General features: G+C 41.8%; 1 protein-coding gene across 3 annotated transcripts in view; it reads left to right on the top strand.

Moving 5' to 3' along the window:
- Positions 1 to 7,092, top strand: part of LOC123999608 (rab GTPase-binding effector protein 1-like) — a 34,541-nt gene extending 27,449 nt beyond the window's left edge. The window contains exons 11-20 of one of the 3 annotated variants that reach the window (XM_046305534.1): positions 430 to 534; positions 818 to 934; positions 1,169 to 1,267; positions 1,654 to 1,794; positions 2,802 to 2,991; positions 3,592 to 3,603; positions 4,254 to 4,309; positions 5,130 to 5,228; positions 5,339 to 5,455; positions 6,198 to 7,092. In XM_046305534.1, coding sequence (XP_046161490.1) covers positions 430 to 534; positions 818 to 934; positions 1,169 to 1,267; positions 1,654 to 1,794; positions 2,802 to 2,991; positions 3,592 to 3,603; positions 4,254 to 4,309; positions 5,130 to 5,228; positions 5,339 to 5,455; positions 6,198 to 6,299 — 1,038 coding nt within the window. In that variant the 3' untranslated portion in view covers positions 6,300 to 7,092. The other 2 variants (XM_046305535.1, XM_046305536.1) reach the window with 2 other exon arrangements.
- The last annotated feature ends 13,094 nt before the right edge of the window (positions 7,093 to 20,186 follow it).

Below are 20,186 nucleotides of genomic sequence, written 5' to 3'. Positions count from 1 at the left end.
TGTCTGACAGATTTTATGCTCAAAGGTACCATGTGTATGTTGCACACATGCCAATTTCATTCCCCTAAATTCTGCAATTAATCTATAGTCCGATAAGCATGACCAGTCAAACGTATTTCCATCAATGAATAGGCAAAAAATCATTATTTTGTCTCCGGGACAATTTGTCTGGCGCCGATTTGATTAATCAGTTCTTCAATTTTTTTATCGGCCAAAAGCCGGCTATTACCGGCTAACGGAGAAATACAATGTAGGCTAAGTGTTGAAATGGTACTGTAGAATAAAGTAAACAATCTTCACACTGCTATGAAATGTGTACAGTTTAGTCTGCACTCATGGACAGCCCAAAGTTTATATATACATCTTTCTCCTAGACGTATTTACCATGTGGTATTCCTCCTAAGTGGTTTCTTGGCCGTCTGTCACTAGGTGAAGAACGCAGGGAGGAAGTTGGGCCGGCGGTGTGACATGTGCTCCAACTACGAGAAACAGCTGCAAGTCATCCAGGGCCAGGAGGCAGAGACACGTGATCAGGTAACTCCCTCCCTGAGATACTCCATTACAGTTGGACTTTCTGAAATCTTTACTAAATGCCAAGGATACTTAAAGGGAAGGTAAATCTCAAAATCAAAGTCCTTTATTATAGATAAATGTGATCTTTAGTCTTTCCATATTCAATGGCATATGTTGTGTGGCTATATGAATTCTAATAAATATGTCGACAAAAATCCTAAATGAAGAGAAAATATTTGCACCATCTGATTTAGTGTGTTAACTGGTGCCGATCTCTCCCATTCATTTCTCTGGTACTTCTCAGGTAAAGAAGCTCCAGGTGATGCTGCGGCAGGCCAACGACCAGCTGGAGAGAACCCTGAGTGAAAAACAGGAGCTGGAGGACTCTGTGAAAAAGGGAAACGAGGAAACCACTGCCAAGGTCTGTCCTGATTACACACACATACGCACAATTCAGAGTTCTTATGCAAAAAGCGTAAAGTAATCTTTATGCATAGCTCTTACTTTGTTTGAGTAGTTAGTTATAATCTTCAAAGAATGTACAATGCTCCCTGTTGGAATGTGGATAAATCAGCATACATCATTCCTTTTCTGTAGATTGTATGTTTGCTCAGTTATCCCTTGGAGCATGCTGATTTCTTTCTTTGTGTCTCAGGTCGCTGCTCTCATGCAGAGAGTCCACGAGTCGGAGTTGCTGCTCAACACACTACAGGAGGCCTTCAGTCAGGCCAAGAGGAACACACAGGAACAGATGGTGAGCAGCACATCTCTACTACACCTTCTCAATATAGCCTTTGTTTGGCCCTCCAGTGTCTTAATAATGTCTATATATTCCAGAAAGACGGTGTAAAAAAGATGGCAGCCAAAGCATTTGGACATTCCATCACTGCATGTGCCTTTGATTTAGTGATGCAACTGGCTTTTTTCTGGAATTATGGAGGATGTTTCTCCTGCCAAAGAGATAGAGCTGGTGGAAATGTGATGGAGTGTTCTGCCAGATGGCAGACGTTTGGCCTCTATTTGCCAGTGAATCACACCTGAAGACTGTGGTCGGCAGTTCCATTTTACAGTTCATTGAATCATCAGGAGGAAAGAGGGTGATGACATGATTTGATGGAGTGCTGTTTTTGCCATAACCAGGCAGTGCTGATGCAGTCTAGGGAGCAGGTGGCAGACGAACTGAGCAGACTGCAGAGGGACAACAACAGCCTAACAGGCAAACACCGATTCCACTTATCTCTCCAGCAGCAGGAGGACTTCAAACTACCCACCACGGTGCAAGTACGAGACAATCATTCACAGCCACCGTTTTGAGAATTGTTCTCAGGCGCATCTCAATACTGTAAACCATAGCCATGGATTTGTTTTGTATGTATTTTGTCACACACATTCATAGATTTACAGAATGTCTCTTGACATCTGAATAATAAACATGAGTTCATTGCAAGAACCATCCAGGCTCTTAATTTCCCCCCAATGCTTACATACCATGCTTTCTTAGCATTGACAAAGAAGAAAACCACAGTAATATTCAAGAGGTAAATCCAAGACAGATAATGTAGTGTATATTTTAAGCCTAGATTTAGCTTTGTTATATTCTAAGACTTTGGTTGCGTTCCAGGTGCACTGATTCTGCACACATTATAGGAGCGTCATGTTGATGTGGTTCCTGAGATTTTAAATACTTCTCCTGGAATTGTAAAGTTCTAGTAATGTTAGCAGACCTGCACAGAATCTGTCTTTCAGAACTGAAACAATCCACTTGTCTGACCAGGTAATATATCACTGACTTTGTTTGATGAACTGACAGGGGACAGCATACTAGGGCCCTTCAGGGGTGTTAAAGATTCTATAGTGTATTTCTTGACCGCTTTGACATGAACAAGTCTTTAGATTGAATCCAAACCTTGAAAGTGCGGTAGCTAAACCCTCGTAACCACCTAACTGATTATTTTTTTCCCATCCCATATAAACTCATATTGCAGTATTCAATTACTTAAAATAGCTTTTAAAATGAGGAATAGAAATAGGAATACGTTGGAGTAAATGAAGAAAACAGAAATCTTGGAAGAACAGAGTAACCAGTATAAAAGGGGTGGAAGCAACTGAAATGTATGAGTAAATCATCACCATACACTTCTCCACATGCATAGTCCTCAGAAGCAGACTACCATCTCTGGTTCAAATTATCGAGCTATTTTACATGCCCATCAGGTAATTCTTTCACCATGTATACCTAGTGTGACTCACTTAAATTGGTACGTGCAACTATTTCTGCTGCCCTCTAGGAACTACAACCACTGGTGCTGCAATTGCGGGAGGACATAGTTGCGGTGCGCACGGCTGCAGACCACCTAGAAGAGAAGCTGAAGGCGGAGATCCTGTTCCTGAAGGAGCAGCTCCAGGCAGAGCAGTGCTTCAAAGAGAACCTGGAGGACACACTACAGATGGAGATAGAGGGCTACAAGGAGGAGAAAGGTGAGGCTCCCCTTCCCATTCCCGAGGCTTGACACAAGGATAGGTCAGAGAAGGGTGAGAAGAACCATGGATGTATATTTGGCATTCATGAAAATTTACTTAGTTGCGCTATAATCCTCATGCTCATTAATCAAGCTATATCTATTGAGTCATGTGCCAGATTTACCAAAAGTTTAATTTTGATCTGTATTTACTGGGCAGGTGTAATGTTTATCTATGTTTCTGAGTTGAGATGTCTGGACACCCAATGAGGAAACTGTAGGAGCAGAGAGTGAATACGAGCAATAAAGAATCTTCGAAGTTGCATTTTCCAAGAGCCGAAGATGCTAAATATCACCGTTAGCTCAAACTTGTATGACGTAGTTGTGTCATTAGTACACACTTGAGTAGAGTTAAGGGATAAAACATGCTGAGCAAATGTTCAGCTTCACGGTCCCATAATGAACTCTTCAGCGCAACTGAACACTGCTTTTCCTTTGAACTTCATAAAAGATCCAGGCTTTCACATTTTCTGAAGATGTTTTTCCCCCTCCTTTCCTTTGTACCCTCTCAAACCTGTCTTTTTCTCCTGTCCTTTTTTCTCGGTTGGTGATTGTTCAGACATCTTGGAAGGTACGAAAAACACTGTCTGACGAACCTACTGAGGCTGTTTGTGTGTGTTAATGCTGTAAATGTTGGACTAATGACTGTAGGACACAGAAACTCACTCACTGCAGTAATGTTTTTGAGCATGTGGCATGCCAAATTGGTATAGGAATTTAGGATTATGGATGTCACAGCACATACATTTTAGTCATTTGGCAGATGTTCTTATCCAAAGCGAGTTACAGGTGCGACTCGGGTTAAGTACCTTGCTGAATGTCTTAGCCATTCACATCGCTCTTCTTAGTCCGCATGGGTATGATAGAATAACATGCCTCACTGCTAGTAATACCATTCATGTGGCATCACAGCTTTGTTTTTGTCTATTTTGTTTTCAGAAATGTTCAAATGAAATACACTGCTTAAAGTGCCGTGCAGAAAACCCGTGTTCTGCAATGGCTCAATTCTGGCCCAAGTTATCAACACGTCCTTGATTGCTCTTTGTGTCAGTCGAATAGTTTGGAGGAACACTGTTTGCTTGCTTAGTAGCCCACACATCACTCCCCTTTGCAAACTGTGCTAATTCATGAGTGTTGAGTCATTTCTGAGGTTGATGTTCTGATTTACCATCATAATGGCACTGTAATAAGCCTTCTATCTCTTTTCTCTCCTTCCGCCAGCGTCATTCTCCAGTCTGAAAACCGAGCTGGAGCGCGTGAAAGATGAGAAAGAACAGGTAAATTAAATGTAGGGAGTCTGCATGTGAAGTCAGATTTCCTTGAGTGGCTGCCTTCAATAACATAATCCCAGTTTAGGCCTAAAATCACTGGCTTGTTAGAGTAGTAGTTGCTGTTTTGAAATGTGTGGAATAAGGTGAACAAATGTAGGTGTGAGTGATTTTTATTTACCATCACCAATGTGTCAATGTGAATAACTCCTGGCCAATATCAGTGGTCACTGACCATAGATGTGTAGAGCTACAAGGTGTGTAGGCTTTGGCTCAAGCCTTATATGTACACAACTGAGTTAATGAAGGTCTTGATGTTTAGTTGAATTTGACGTTTGAGTTCTGAGCTGGAACAAAAGCCTGTGCACCTAACTCTACCAGGACCAGGGTTGGAGGCCACTGGCTTAACATTGTTTTGCAATGCAGACTGTTTGTAGCCTTGTTGGCGTGCAGACCACGTGACACAGCAAGAGGATCGGTGCCCCACTGGTCTGGACAGGTGGCCGTTATAATTCCATATTCCACTCTTTTCGAGAGTGGACGCATTGATTGGTTCTCTTAAATGTTTTTTTTCCTGGGGGGTTGGATTTGAAAATCCAACACTTGTAATGGAGGGAGGCGGATCTCGGGGACTGTGTGGATGTCCATGTGGGTGTTTGAGTGAGAAAGACAGAGGAGAACCACTAAGGCACAGCCCCTTTCATTATCGACGCATCGTGCTGACATCTAGCAGCCTCCCCAGAATGAAGTCAGGAGGACTTCAAGTTTGGTACTAGACTATTTGTGCCAGTAGTTATTAATAAGCCTGATTGATGTGCTAATTTCCCAGCTGGAGAGCAGCTTGGCAGAGAAGAGCAAGACATTAGCGAGTGTCCAGGGTCTGAAGAGCAGTCTGGAGGAGCAGCTCAGAGATCTCACCACAACCAAGGTCAGAGGTTAAAACTGGCCACTGCTGTTCCTTTCTCACCTATCTGTGATAAGTCTCAACATCCTGTGGGAGTAGTGATACTGTGTGTGTCTCTGTGTGTGGGGGGGCAGACTTCCCTGGAGGCTCAGGCTTTGGATGAGAAGGACAAAGCACAGCGCTTGCAGACGGAGCTGGACGTCAGTGAGCAGGTGCAGAGGGACTTTGTCAAGCTCTCCCAGAACCTCCAGGTACGGACCGCAATGCTGCATGGTTACCATGGCAACCAGTTTGAGATCGCAAACTGGTTACTTAAGTTTTTTTGTCTTCAGACTGGAGTGTTTAACATTCATAGATATAGGACAGCAAATAAACCTCCAATTATGTATTATAGGTTATGTACGACTATTCCGCTTCCATTGGTAAGCAATGCATGCCTTCCCCTAGAAATAGATAAGCACTTACTTACTTGTAAAATGTGTATTTGATCAGGATTTTTGATGTAGATCTCAGACATAACTTTGTATTTGACAAAAATGGATCTTTACCTTGTCTGACCTTACATTAGATAGGTCCGCATGATCGTGGTATTACTATGGCAATGGTACTCCAACTGCTAAAGTACACCTCTTACCATGACAACCATATTCCTCCCCGGCAACCATATACAGCACCTCATTGGTGCTTTTAACATTATTTGATAGTGGCTTATTTTACCCTATCTCTGATGTGCTGCCCCTGATATGTGAGATGTAACCTATATGGCTGTATGGGTATTTCTAGATCCAGGGTATACAAGGCCTGGAACCTGCTGGTTTTCCGTTCTACCTGATAATTAATTCCACCCACCTGTTGTCCAAGTTCTGAATCTGTCCCTGATTAGAGGGGAACAATGGGGAAAAAAACGGTGGAACTGGCTTAGATCCACAGTTGAGTTTGAGGGTTCTAGGTTATCTGGTAAATTCAATCATGCAATCACACTCTTCCCCTCAGGTCCAGTTGGAGCGGATCAGACAGACTGACTCTCTCGACCGTATCCGAGCCATCCTCAACAACACCAATTTAACTGACATCAGCCAGCTCCCAGAGACATGATACCCATGGCTGAAGAAACTGCATTCCCTCTCCTTCCACTCTATCTCACTGGCCTAATGAAATTATCCTACCCCTCCACCCCCCCCCAATGGAAGGGCTCAGGATGGATAAGAGCGGTGTGGGTGTTTTTAAATAAAGACTAAATCCAAGGTGGAGGATGAAAAAATACATTGTTTGTACAGGAGGATTTGGAGCATACCAAGGCAGGAGTGAACACTACTACTAAGAGGTTGCAAATAACTAAATGACTGTTTCCTGCAGAGTGGCAATTCCTGCCTGTTTATCTGTTTATCTGTCCTGTGTTTTTACTGTAGATATTGGATATTGTAAACTTCTAAGGCACTTTCTTCTACAACAGGGATCATCAACTTGATTCAGCCACGGGACAATTTTTTTCTTGAGTGGATGGTCAGGAGGTCGGAACATAATTACAAATAATTGTAGATGGCAAATTGACCACAAGAAGCCTAAACAGATATTTGACTAAAACAATCATTTAAAACCTTGCTTAAAACCTTGCATAAGTTTTTATACCATCACATAGATCTCTCTGTGTCAGAATACTTTGGAACATATTTCAAAAATTAAAATCACTTGGAGTTTATTTGTTGGCATTTTTATAGTATTTTATTTCCAACAAATATAATCACAGCAGGTCAAATTTGGCCTGTGGGCCGCCAGTTGGAACTCTGAACTCCCAACTTCGTTCAGGTTGGGAACAAATGGATCCACAACATTTCTGCCATGTCTGCAAGTGGTTAATAAAATGCTCCCACTTTTTCTCACTCACACACCCTTGGGTTTACTCTCTCTTTCTCTCTCCATGCTTTTGTAGTTCATGTTCATCCTGTTGGGCCTATGGCAAAGACTTAATGAAGGAGATTCATAGAAATATGTGTACATAATAATGTAAACAGAATATACACAGTATTAGGTAAACCACCCTTTCACAAAAATGGTTCACTCCTACAGACTGAGTCATGTGGCCTTGGCTATCTATATAAAGCGGGTATCGGGGCATTCATTCAGTTACTGTCCGATTGAATGTTCGAATGAGCTAAATGACTGACCAATGCGACTTTGAGCGTGATGATCGCCAGGCGCGCCCATTACAGTATCTCAAACTGTCAGCCTGGGCTTTCCCCCCACAAACAGGCAAATAACGGTGCAGTTCAACAGTGGTGTGCAGACGGCATCTCAGAACGCACAACTCGTCGGTCCTTGTCACGGATGGGCTATTGCAGCAGACCACCACACCGGGTTCCACTCCTATCAGCTAAAAACAAGACGCAGCAGCTCCAGTAGGCACGCGATCACTGGACAATTGAGGAATGGAAAACATTGCGGTGTCCAACGAATCCCGTTCCCTGATACGTCATGCAAGATTTGACATAAGCAGCATGAATCCATGGCTCCATCCCGCCTGGTGTAAACAGTACAGGCTGCTGGTGTAATGGTGTAGGGCAGGTATTCCCAAACTGGGATATGCGCAATGCCATCCGGGGTACAGCAAATAAAATGATTCAAATGTTTTTTAATGTAGATTATTTTCATCTTCACATTTTCAAACAGACCATTTACATTTTCGAACAGGACTATACGTTTGGGTGAGGTTTTTTTCTCGCCTGAGTAGCCTCGCTTCACTGCCAAATAGTGTTCAGCGAAATAACACATTGTCAAATGCAGGTAGACTAGTCAAAAAATTAACATCCAATCACATGAACCGTTACAACGAACCGTTCCACAACGGTCAGTATGTAGCCAAATGTAGCTGCTGCTCATTCCGTTTGCTCGAAAATGGATTAATGGCTAAAATAAGTAAGGCCGGTGTCCATAGAGACACATACCAATTCTACAGGTAGTACTGCTACTGTTAGTGTTTATATACTGGAGAGTCGAGACCAAATCACGGACGCTGGACAGAGTGGATTTCAGTTGTAACAAAAGGCAGTTTATTGAGTCAAAAGATATCTTGTCCTGCAGATTTAACGTGCACGGACCTAGTTCATATAACTCGGTATGGAGTCAGGTGAAAAAGGGACTTAGACATTGGTTTACAGCAGATTTTATACATGGGATATGTAGGTGGAGTCTTGTCGTGTTGGTCTTCTGAATGGTCCCGAAGGGTTGGAGGCGGACCTGCTCTAGCCAGAGCAGGAGCCCCATTGGTGCAGAGCAGAGTCTTCTGCTCTGAGCACCCGACCAGTAGAGGGGGGTCAGATGTGTGTGTTTAAACAAGAAGGTATTTGTGTGTCAGGAAATCTGATACAGGAGAGCAGAGGGGGTCGTGAAACAACAGAGCTGAGGGGGGCAGTTTTATTGCTGGGTGTGTGAGCTGGATCCTGTTTTAGCTTAGCAGGCGGTTTAGCTTGGCGCTGTATAATATATGAGCTATGTGTATGAACATTTATATATATATATATATATATATATATATATATATATATATATATATATATATATATATATATATATATATATATATATATGACACTACCAGCAGTAGTGCACCTGGCGACTACACAAGTTGTTCTGCTTCCACGAGCACATCCAATGCTAGCATCAGTAATTCTACATTTGTTGTTAGCCCAGCTAGCATGGACACTGACAGTTGTGAATCTGATGAAGCCGATTCGTTGAACCATCAAATATGCGCAAATATGATGACTACATTGATTTGGGGTTCACTTATATTGGGAGTAGTGCCTTTCCTCAGTACCTTTGCACATATAACACACTGGCTATCTCACAGCTAGATGAATCCTCCACTCTTGAGCAGACATTTAGAAACAAAACATGCCAATTTCAAAAATAAGATACAGGAGTTTTTTGAGCGAGAATTAAGACAACTTTCGAGTAGTAAGACATGTATAAAAGCAACAGATACCATTAATAAGTAGGGGCTAGAAGTGTCTTATATGGTGATCTACCGTGTGGCTAGGACAGTCAAGCACCATACTATGGTGAAGGACTTCATTCTTCCTGCTACCGCAGATATGGCTAGGACAATGCTGGGGAAAAGGCCCCAAAAAACGATATAGACAATGTATTCATCAAGCAACACTGTTTCTCGACGTATCAGTGACATGGCAGGAGATGTTTTGAAACAATTACTGCTTCGCATACAAGCCAGTGAATTTTATGCGTTACAGCTGGATGTGTCAACAGAAGTGGCGGGCCTTGCACAGCTCCTGGTATATGTCTGTTACGTTTATGGGGGTTCCATTAAGGAAGACATCCTCTTCTGCAAACCACTGGAAACCAGGACAACAGGAGAGGATCATTTTAAAGTACTGGGCAGCTTTGTGACATCAAATGGACTTTGGTGGTCAAAATGTGTTGGTATCTGTACTGATGTCACAAAAGCCATGACAGGGAGACATAGGGGAGTGGTAAAGTGCGCGCAAGCAGTTGCTCCCAATGCCACTTGGGTACACTGCAGCATCTACCGAGAGGCTCTTGCTGCCAAGGGAATGTCTGACAGCATAAAAGAGCTAGGCCCCTGAAATCTTGTGTATTTTCTGTATTATGCAATGATTTGGGCAGCAACCATGTAGTGCTTTTTACTACATACAGAAGTGAGCTGGTTATCAAGGGGAAAAGTATTGACATGTTCTTTTAAATTGAGAGATGAGCTTTAAGTTTTCTTTATTGACCATAATTTTCAATTGTCTTACCGCTTGCATGATGAGTTTCTCACACGACTGGCCTATCTGGGTGACTCTCCAACAATATTCAATGTGCGGGACAAAATTGAAGTTGGTGCCCCTCTGCATTAACAAGGACAACACATGTCTTATCATCATTGTATGTTTTGTGTTCAAATTAACTCAAGCTTACGGACAATGCCAAATGTGATATAGCGAAGCACCTGAGTGAGTTGGGTGTGCAATTACCCAGGTACTTTCCCGAACGGATGACAAACAACTGGATTAGTTATTCCTTTCATGCCCTGTCTCCAGTCCACTTACCGATATCTGAACAAGAGAGCCTCATCAAAATAGCAACAAGCGGTTCTGTGAAAATTGAATTTAATCAGAAGCTACTGCCAGATTTCTGGATTGGGCTGCGCTCAGAGTATCCTGCCTTGGCAAATCGTGCTGTTAAGACAATGATGCCCTTTGCAACCACGTACCTATGTGAGACTGGATTTCTGGCCCTCACTAGCATGAAACTAAGTACAGGCACAGACTGTGGAAAATGATTTAAGACTGAGACTCCATTACAACCCAACATTGGGGCGGCAGCGTAGCCTAGTGGTTAGAGCGTTGGACTAGTAACCGGAAGGTTCCGAGTTCAAACCCCCGAGCTGACAAGGTACAAATTTGTCGTTCTGCCCCTGAACAGGCAGTTAACCCACTGTTCCCAGGCCGTCATTGAAAATAAGAATATGTTCTTAACTGACTTGCCTGGTTAAATAAAGATTTTTTTTTAAATGTAAAAAATTAAATTGCATGAAACTAAGTACAGGCACAGACTGTGGAAAATGATTTAAGACTGAGACTCCAATACAACCCAACATTGGGGCGGCAGCGTAGCCTAGTGGTTAGAGCGTTGGACTAGTAACTGGAAAGTTCAGAGTTCAAGCACACCCTTCTCATTAACCTGTGGCGAGTTATTCACCATTTTCAATGAACAAAAAATGGACATGGTTAAATAAAGAGCTAAATTATTATTTGTGCCCTGGTCCTATAAGAGCTGTTTGTCACTTCCCACGAGCCGGGTTGTGACAACTCACACCCACACACTCACACTTATGTTTAATAAATGTATCATATAGTGTGTGTGTGTGTGTGAGACAGGCTTACAATGATAGCAAAAAGTATTATTTGAGAGTGCACTGACCCTGGTGCTAGAGGGGGTACGCAGCTGGAGGTTGAATGTTTGAAGGGGTACGGGACTATAAAAAGTTTGGGAACCACTGGTGTAGGGAATATTTTCCTGGCACATGTTAGGTATCTTTGATATCAATTGAGCAATGTTTCCATGCCCCAAAGAATTCTGGCTGTTCTGAGGGCAAAGGGGGGTCTGACCTGGTACTAGAGGGGTGTACCTAATAAACTGTATATATCCGATTAAACCCAGCAACAACAAAAAAAATATCCTCTCACAATCAACTGCATTTATTTTCAGCAAACTTAACGTGTAAATATTTGTATGAACATAAGATTCAACAACCGAGACAAACTGAACAAGTTCCACAGAAATGGAATAATGTGTTCCTGAACAAAGGCGGGGGTCAAAATCAAAAGTAAGTCAGTATCTGGTGTGGCCACCAGCTGCATTAAGTACTGCAGTGCATCTCCTCATGGACTGCACCAGATTTGCCTGTTCTTGCTGTGAGATGTTACCCCACTCTTCCACCAAGGCACCTGTAAGTTCCCAGACATTTCTGGGAGGAATGGCTGTGGCCTCACCCTCCGATCCAACAGGTCCCAGACATGCTCAATGGGATTGAGATCCGGGCTCTTCGCTGGCACTGGCAGAACACTGACATTCCTGTCTTGCAGGAAATCATGCACAGAACAAGCAGTATGGCTGGTGGCATTGTCATGTTGGAGGGTCATGTTAGGATGAGCCTGCAGGAAGGGTACCACATGAGGGAGGAGGAGGTCTTCCCTGTAACGCACAGCGTTGAGATTGAGCTTGTCATTGCAGGCAGTCTGTTGCTGTAACACATGAGAGACCCTCCACCTCCGAATCGATCCCGCTCCAGAGTACAGGCCTTGGTGTAACGCTCATTTTGATAAATGCATATCCGACCACCCCTAGTGAGACAAAACCACGACTTGTCAGTGAAGAAGAGCACTTTTTGCCAGTCCTGTCTGGTCCAGCGACGGTGGGTTTGTGCCCATAGGCGACGTTGTTGCCGGTGCTGTCTGGTGAGGACCTGCCTTACAACAGGCCTACAAGTCCTCAGTCCTGGCCCTCTCAGCCTATTGCGGATAGTCTGAGCACTGTTAGAGGGATTATGCATTCCTGGTGTAACTCGGGCAGTTCTTGTTGCCATCCTGTACCTTTCCTGCAGGTGTGATGTTCGGATGTACCGATCCTGTGCAGGTGTTGTTACACGTGGTCTGCCACTGTGAGGACGATCAACTGTCCGTCCTGTCTCCCTGTAGCGCTGTCTTATGTGCCTCACATTAAGGACATTGCAATTTATTGCCCTTGCCACATCTGCAGTCCTCATGCCTCCTTGCAGCATGCCTAAGGCACGTTCACGCAGATGAGCAGGGACCCTGGGCATCTTTCTTTTGGGTGTTTTTCAGAGTCAGTAGAAAGGCCTCTTTAGTGTCCTAAGTTTTCATAACTGTGACCATATTTGCCTACCATCTGAAAGCTGTTAGTGGACCGTTCCACGGGTGCATGTTCATTAATTGTTTATGGTTCATTGAACAAGCATAGGAAACAGTGTTTAAACCCTTTACAATGAAGATCTGTGAAGTTATTTGGATTCATTTCTTGGAATGCCATTATAGTTGGGGCCAGTAGGCAGTCATTGTAAAATAAGAATTTGTTCTTAACGGACTTGCCTAGTTTAAATTTTAAAAACTATGTATATACGTGTCTATGTTTACACATATACAGTACTAGTCAAAAGTTTGGACACACCTACTCATTCAAGGGTTTTTCTTTGTTTTTACTATTTTCTACATTGTAGAATAATAGTGAAGACATCAAAACTATGAAATAACACACATGGAATCATGTAGTAACCAAAAGTGTTGAACAAATTAAAATATATTTTATATTTGAAATTCTTCAACGTAGCCACCCTTTGCCTTGATGAAAACTTTGCACACTCTTGGCATTCTCTCAACCAGCTTCATCTGGAATGCTTTTCCATCAGTCTTGAAGGAGTTCCCACATATGCTGAGCACTTGTTGGCTGCTTTTCCTTCAACTCATCCCAAACTACCTCAATTGGGTTGAAGGCCAGGTCATCTAATGCAGCACTGTCGTTTCAATTTGCTTATTTGAGCTGTTCTTGCCATAATATGGACTTGTTTTTTTTACCAAATAGGGCTATTTTCTGTATACCACACTTATCTTGTCACAACACAACTGATTGCCTCAAATGCATTAGGAAGCAAAGAAATTCCACATTAACTTTTAACAACACACACCACTGCCAAGTGTGCAAAGCTGTAATCAAGGTGAAGGGTGGCTACTATGAAAACGCTCAAATATATTTTTGATTTAACACTTTTTGCGTTAAATCAAATCAAATTTATTTATATAGCCCTTCGTACATCAGCTGATATCTCAAAGTGCTGTACAGAAACCCAGCCTAAAACCCCAAACAGCAAGCAATGCAGGTGTAGAAGCACGGTGGCTAGGAAAAACTCCCTAGAAAGGCCAAAACCTAGGAAGAAACCTAGAGAGGAACCAGGCTATGGGGGGTGGCCAGTCCTCTTCTGGCTGTGCCGGGTGGAGATTATAACAGAACATGGCCAAGATGTTCAAATGTTCATAAATGACCAGTATGGTCGAATAATAATAAAGCAGAACAGTTGAAACTGGAGCAGCAGCATGGCCAGGTGGACTGGGGACAGCAAGGAGTCATCATGTCAGGTAGTCCTGGGGCATGGTCCTCCGAGAGAGAGAAAGAAAGAGAGAAGGAGAGAATTAGAGAACGCACACTTAGATTCACACAGGACACCGAATAGGACAGGAGAAGTACTCCAGATATAACAAACTGACCCTAGCCCCCCGACACATAAACTACTGCAGCATAAATACTGGAGGCTGAGACAGGAGGGTTCAGGAGACACTGTGGCCCCATCCGAGGACACCCCCGGACAGGGCCAAACAGGAAGGATATAACCCCACCCACTTTGCCAATGAACCTACAATATGATTCCATGTGTAATTTCATACTTTTGATGTCTTCACTATTATTCTACAACGTAGAAAATAGTGAAAATAAAAACCTTTGAATGAGTAGGTGCCTAAATGTTTGACTGGTACTGTATATGTTATACATATACACGTACATACATATTTTGTTTTTTTATTTAACCTTTATTTAACTAGGCAAGTTCGTTTAGAACAAATTCTTATTTTACATTGACGGCCTACCGGCCTCAACTGTTATGGCATTCCAAGAAATTAATGAGGGCAGGGTAACAACTTCAGTATTACTTAATCAATGCAATATATATATATATACACACACATACATACATACATACAGTACCATTTGAATAAAACAGCTACAGCTACAGCTCCAATACTATGGTCTCTTACCCTATGCCTGCATCCAGTAGTAGTTCTGATCTGCCTCAGCCTATGGTCTCTGACTTGTAGAATGGATGGAGGGCCAAACATACTTGCTTGATTTGTAGGCTGTGTCCCAATAGTATGAAATAGGTTCATTTTGCTTTACTAGTCTCCTTTTCTTTAGGACCTCAGGCAGGTGAAATGACTGGTTATGTACAAAACATATTGCTCACATCTATACATTTGTGGGAACCGTTGAGACACAGCCATAGGGACAGTAATGACCAATTATTACAATGGAATGGACAGGGTTGGGGACGTTACAGATACTTCTGAAAAACAATATAATTTCTTCAACCATTACTTTTACATTCAGAAAGGATGTTTGCAAAAAAAACGACACTTCTCTGTGTACTCAATGACATTCAAATCAGCATCTAAAAAAGCCACAAGCTTTAAGTTTGCTCCACGTGAGCGAGTCTGACCACAAGTCAGATACCCCTATAATGACACACCAAATGTGTTTGATGGATCGCGGAAAAAGAGCAGGAATAGGCATTTGTAGGCTACAGTCCAAGCTATGTCTTCCAATAGTGTGACTGCTGTCGGCATCCAAAGATTATCCAACTTGAATAAATCAAATCAAGTTTTATTTGTCACATACACATGGTTAGCAGATGTTAATGCGGGTGTAACGAAATGCATGTGCTTTTAGTTCCAACAATGCAGTAATAACCAACGAGTAATCTAACCTAACAATTTCACAACAACTACCGTATACACACAAGTGTAAAGGGATGAAGAATATGTATATAAAGATATATGAATGGGTGATGGTACAGAACGGCATAGGCAATATGCAGTAGCTGGTATAGAGTACAGTATATACATATGGGATGAGTAATGTAGGGTATGTAAATATTATATTAAGTGGCATTGTTTAAAGTGGCTAGTGATACATTTTTTACATCAATTTTTCCATTATTAAAGTGGCTGGAGTTGAGTCAGTATGTTGGCAGCAGCCACTCAATGTTAGTGGTGGCTGTTTAACAGTCTGATGGCCTTGAGATTGAAAAACAGCTTCTGTCTCATGGTCCCAGCTTTGATGCACCTGTACTGACCTCGCCTTCTGGATGATAGCGGGGTGAACAGGCAGTGGCTCGGGTGGTTCTTGTCCTTGATGATCTTTATGGCCTTCCTGTGACATCGGGTGGTGTGTGTCCTGGAGGGCAGGTAGTTTGCCCCCGGTGATGCGTTGTGCAGACGCTGTCTGTGTGGGTGGACCAATTTGTCCGTGATGTGTACGCCGAGGAATTTAACTTTACAACCCTCTCCACTACTGTCCCATCGATGTGGATAGGGGGGTGCTCCCTCTGCTGTTTCCTGAAGTCCACCATCATCTCCTTTGTTTTGTTGACGTTGAGTGTGAGGTTATTTTCCTGACACCACACTCCAATAAACGTTTGGAGGTAAGGATGACAACAGTGGTGTAGTCCGGCGATACGGAAATCACTTCATATATCTACATAGATCATTGATGTGAATCACTCCTGCTCTCTCATTAAGCTATTTATGCCTTTCGGAGTGTGGTTGCGGATGTCTGTTCACAAATCTAAATGTGTATTTGAATCCAATAAAAGTTGAATTCAATTAGTTTAAGCTGCCTGTCAATCATTGTTTTTGAAACCAATGGACAGCCAGTGAAAAACTGCTCTTGCAAAAGCTGCGTAGTGCGGATCCAAGCCAATGGAATAAAAGTGGAAATTTTATTGCTCAATCTAATTCATGCTGCTGATTTAAAAAATACATTTAAAAAGTCCCAATTGACACATGCTCAAACTTGCACACTTTTGATAGACTTGATGGGGAAATCTGTAGTTGCTACGTCCATGTTTGGACTTTGATTCCATTGATTCTTGAAGAATATAACTTATAAATGGCTCATCAACTGTTCTGCCTTATTATTATTCGACCATGCTGGTCATTTATGAACATTTGAACATCTTGGCCATGTTCTGTTATAATCTCCACCCGGCACAGCCAGAAGAGGACTGGCCACCCCACATAGCCTGGTTCCTCTCTAGGTTTCTTCCTTCTTTCTAGGGAGTTTTTCCTAGCCACCGTGCTTCTATACCTGCATTGCTTGCTGTTTGGGGTTTTAGGCTGGGTTTCTGTACAGCACTTTGAGATATCAGCTAATGTACGAAGGGCTATATAAATACAATTTGATTTGATTTAGATTTAATTTGATCATGAGCTTAGTTCAATTGTCACACTCCATGAGAATCCAAAATATGAGATTGTTTAAGTCCGATGTTTGTAAATGTATAGCCTCAACATCGTTAAAACAATTTTTATATATTGGATGGTCAGTCCTTGCATCGATCGCTCTGTCTATTAATCTGAGTGTGGTTATATTTCTCCATCCCTCAGTTTTTTTTAATCAAAACACAGGCGGGGTGTCCGTTATGTTATTTTTTTCATCTGTGGATTTGCACTTTAAACAGCTGCATATTATCAAGCTATCAGTGTCACCAACAAAAAGGTACACAATAGGCCTATAGCAAATGGCATTCATTTTTCACATGTAAATATCCTTTTTCAGTAGAGCTCAAAGCATGCCATTCCATGAGCACAGCATTTATTTTTCAACTCAACTCAATGAGCCCAATCAGTCCTCCATGACAACAAAGTCATAAAAAAACAATAGGGCTGGCTAATAAATAATTTGTTTTGGGGTCATGCTCAGGTAAAACAATTTGGCTAATCTATACTTCCATATTCCCAAATCCTATTCTTGAAGATCAAGGAGTATAAAATGTATTGGATTTACTGGAATTCTGATAGTTCGTTTTTTTAAATGTAAAGATATAATTGAATCATTATTATATGTGGTAGAAAGCAATGGGTTAGAAGAAGCCTACATAACCAACCCATAAAGTAAAATGTAACATCCATGGCCAGCTAAAGAGGCATTATCACTGATTTTTCCTGCAAAAGATGTGGTTCAATTGGTAACATACATTGTCTTCTAATGCCTTTTAATAAAGGGACAGTAATGGAATTTAATCAGATTGTTAGAGTTTGGGTAATCCAAAAGTTACGTTACAGATTACAATTTGACAGGTAACTAGTAACTACATTTAGAAAGTAACCTATCCAACCCTGGGAATGGATAATCCGTAGAACTAACTAATTGACTACTGAAGGGTGGATTTTTAAATGGTCAGGATCACTGTTGACAATATTCCTTTTCAGTGCATCTTTTTGTGCGACAGGCCTGGATGTTAATTAACGGTAAATTGTTTTTGAAAATATACAGTGCCTTGAGAAAGTATTCGCCCCCCTTGAACTTTGCGACCTTTTGCCACATTTCAGGCTTCAAACATAAAGATATAAAACTGTATTTTTGGGGGAAGAATCAACAACAAGTGGGACACAATCATGAAGTGGAACAACATTTATTGGATATTTCAAACTTTTTTAACAAATCAAAAACTGAAGAATTGGGCGTGCAAAATTATTCAGCCCCCTTAAATTAATACTTTGTAGCACCACCTTTTGCTGCGATTACAGTCGCTTGGGGTATGTCTATCAGTTTTGCACATCGAGAGACTGAATTTTTTTCCCATTCCTCCTTGCAAAACAGCTCGAGCTCAGTGAGGTTGGATGGAGAGCATTTGTGAATAGCAGTTTTCAGTTCTCTCCACAGATTCTCGATTGGATTCAGGTCTGGACTTTGACTTGGCCATTCTAACACCTGGATATGTTTATTCTTGAACCATTCCATTGTAGATTTTGCTTTATGTTTTGGATCATTGTCTTGTTGGAAGACAAATCTCCGTCCTAGTCTCAGGTCTTTTGCAGACTCCATCATGTTTTCTTCCAGAATGGTCCTGTATTTGGCTCCATCCATCTTCCCATCAATTTTAACCATCTTCCCTATCCCTGCTGAAGAAAAGCAGGCCCAAACCATGATGCTGCCACCACCATGTTTGACAGTGGGGATGGTGTGTTCAGGGTGATGAGCTGTGTTGCTTTTACGCCAAACATAACGTTTTGTATTGTTGCCAAAAAGTTCCATTTTGGTTTCATCTGACCAGAGCACCTTCTTACACATGTTTGGTGTGTCTCCCAGGTGGCTTGTGGCTAACTTTAAAACGACACTTTTTATGGATATCTTTAAGAAATGGCTTTCTTCTTGCCACTCTTCCATAAAGGCCAGATTTGTGCAATATACGACTGATTGTTGTCCTATGGACAGAGTCTCCCACCTCAGCTGTAGATCTCTGCAGTTCATCCAGAGTGATCATGGTCCTCTTGGCTGCCTCTCTGATCAGTCTTCTCCTTGTATGAGCTGAAAGTTTAGAGGGACGGCCAGGTCTTGGTAGATTTGCAGTGGACTGATACTCCTTCCATTTCAATATTATCGCTTGCACAGTGCTCCTTGGGATGTTTAAAGCTTGGGAAATCTTTTTGTATCCAAATCCGGCTTTAAACTTCTTCACAACAGTATCTTGGACCTGCCTGGTGTGTTCCTTGTTCTTCATGATGCTCTCTGCGCTTTTAACGGACCTCTGAGACTATCACAGTGCAGGTGAATTTATACAGAGACTTGATTACACACAGGTGGGTTGTATTTATCATCATTAGTCATTTAGGTCAACATTGGATCATTCAGAGATCCTCACTGAACTTCTGGAGAGAGTTTGCTGCACTGAAAGTAAAGGGGCTGAATAATTTTGCACGCCCAATTTTTCAGTTTTTGATTTGTTAAAAAAGTTTTAAATATCCAATAAATGTCATTCCACTTCATGATTGTGTCCCACTTGTTGATTCTTCACAAAAAAAATACAGTTTTATATCTTTATGTTTGAAGCCTGAAATGTGGCAAAAGGTCGCAAAGTTCAAGGGGGGGCTAATACTTTCGCAAGGCACTGTAGTCTGGCTTGTTTCTCTTGCAAAAAAATGATTCTCTCTACTTGATATTTTGTATTTAATTTCACATGTATAGTTTTGTTCCGGCTGCATCACTAGTCACCAATACTCTTGCAACCTCAAGTCATTTGAGGGGGGGCAATGACATAAGTCTTTCTGTAAAGTCTTTCCACATTGAACATTATCTGATTCACCAACACTGTCACTAGTTTCATGGAGTTTCTGGCACATAACTTCTTGAGCACCTTCTGACGTTTCTCTAACATCAGTGGATAAAACATAACCACTCACCTCTACTAGGGAATAGAGAAGGCATGCTGGTCCGCTTAAGTGTAGGTGTCACGTCTCAGTGGAAATTATGAATAGTGTGAAAAATCAGTTGGCTCATCATGGTTGTATCCTACTTTTGAGTTTTACTTTGTTTCCAAGGAACTGAGTATTCTTCCTGTTGGTTTCATGTCCCTTGGACAGAACGGTCAAATCATTGACAAATGATCACTGGGCATGGATGGAAGATGGAATTTTTGGATCAGAATGAATATGGTTTTGGCAATGACATTTATGATCATTACCAATAGCAAGAACTGTACAAAAAGTTCAGTCCCTGGCATCAGAAAAGCTAGTTCAGCAACATAGCACATTTTCAACATGGGTTGTTCAAGGAATCTCAACAGGCAGTTAAAGTCAAAGAATGGTTTGCTTTGAGGAAGAAAAAGCTTCTACATTT

The sequence above is a fragment of the Oncorhynchus gorbuscha genome, linkage group LG16 (assembly GCF_021184085.1).
Source record: "Oncorhynchus gorbuscha isolate QuinsamMale2020 ecotype Even-year linkage group LG16, OgorEven_v1.0, whole genome shotgun sequence".
NCBI lineage: Eukaryota > Metazoa > Chordata > Actinopteri > Salmoniformes > Salmonidae > Oncorhynchus > Oncorhynchus gorbuscha.
Note: the sequence above shows the minus strand (reverse complement) of the source record. Positions and strands in the feature narration are given on the sequence as shown.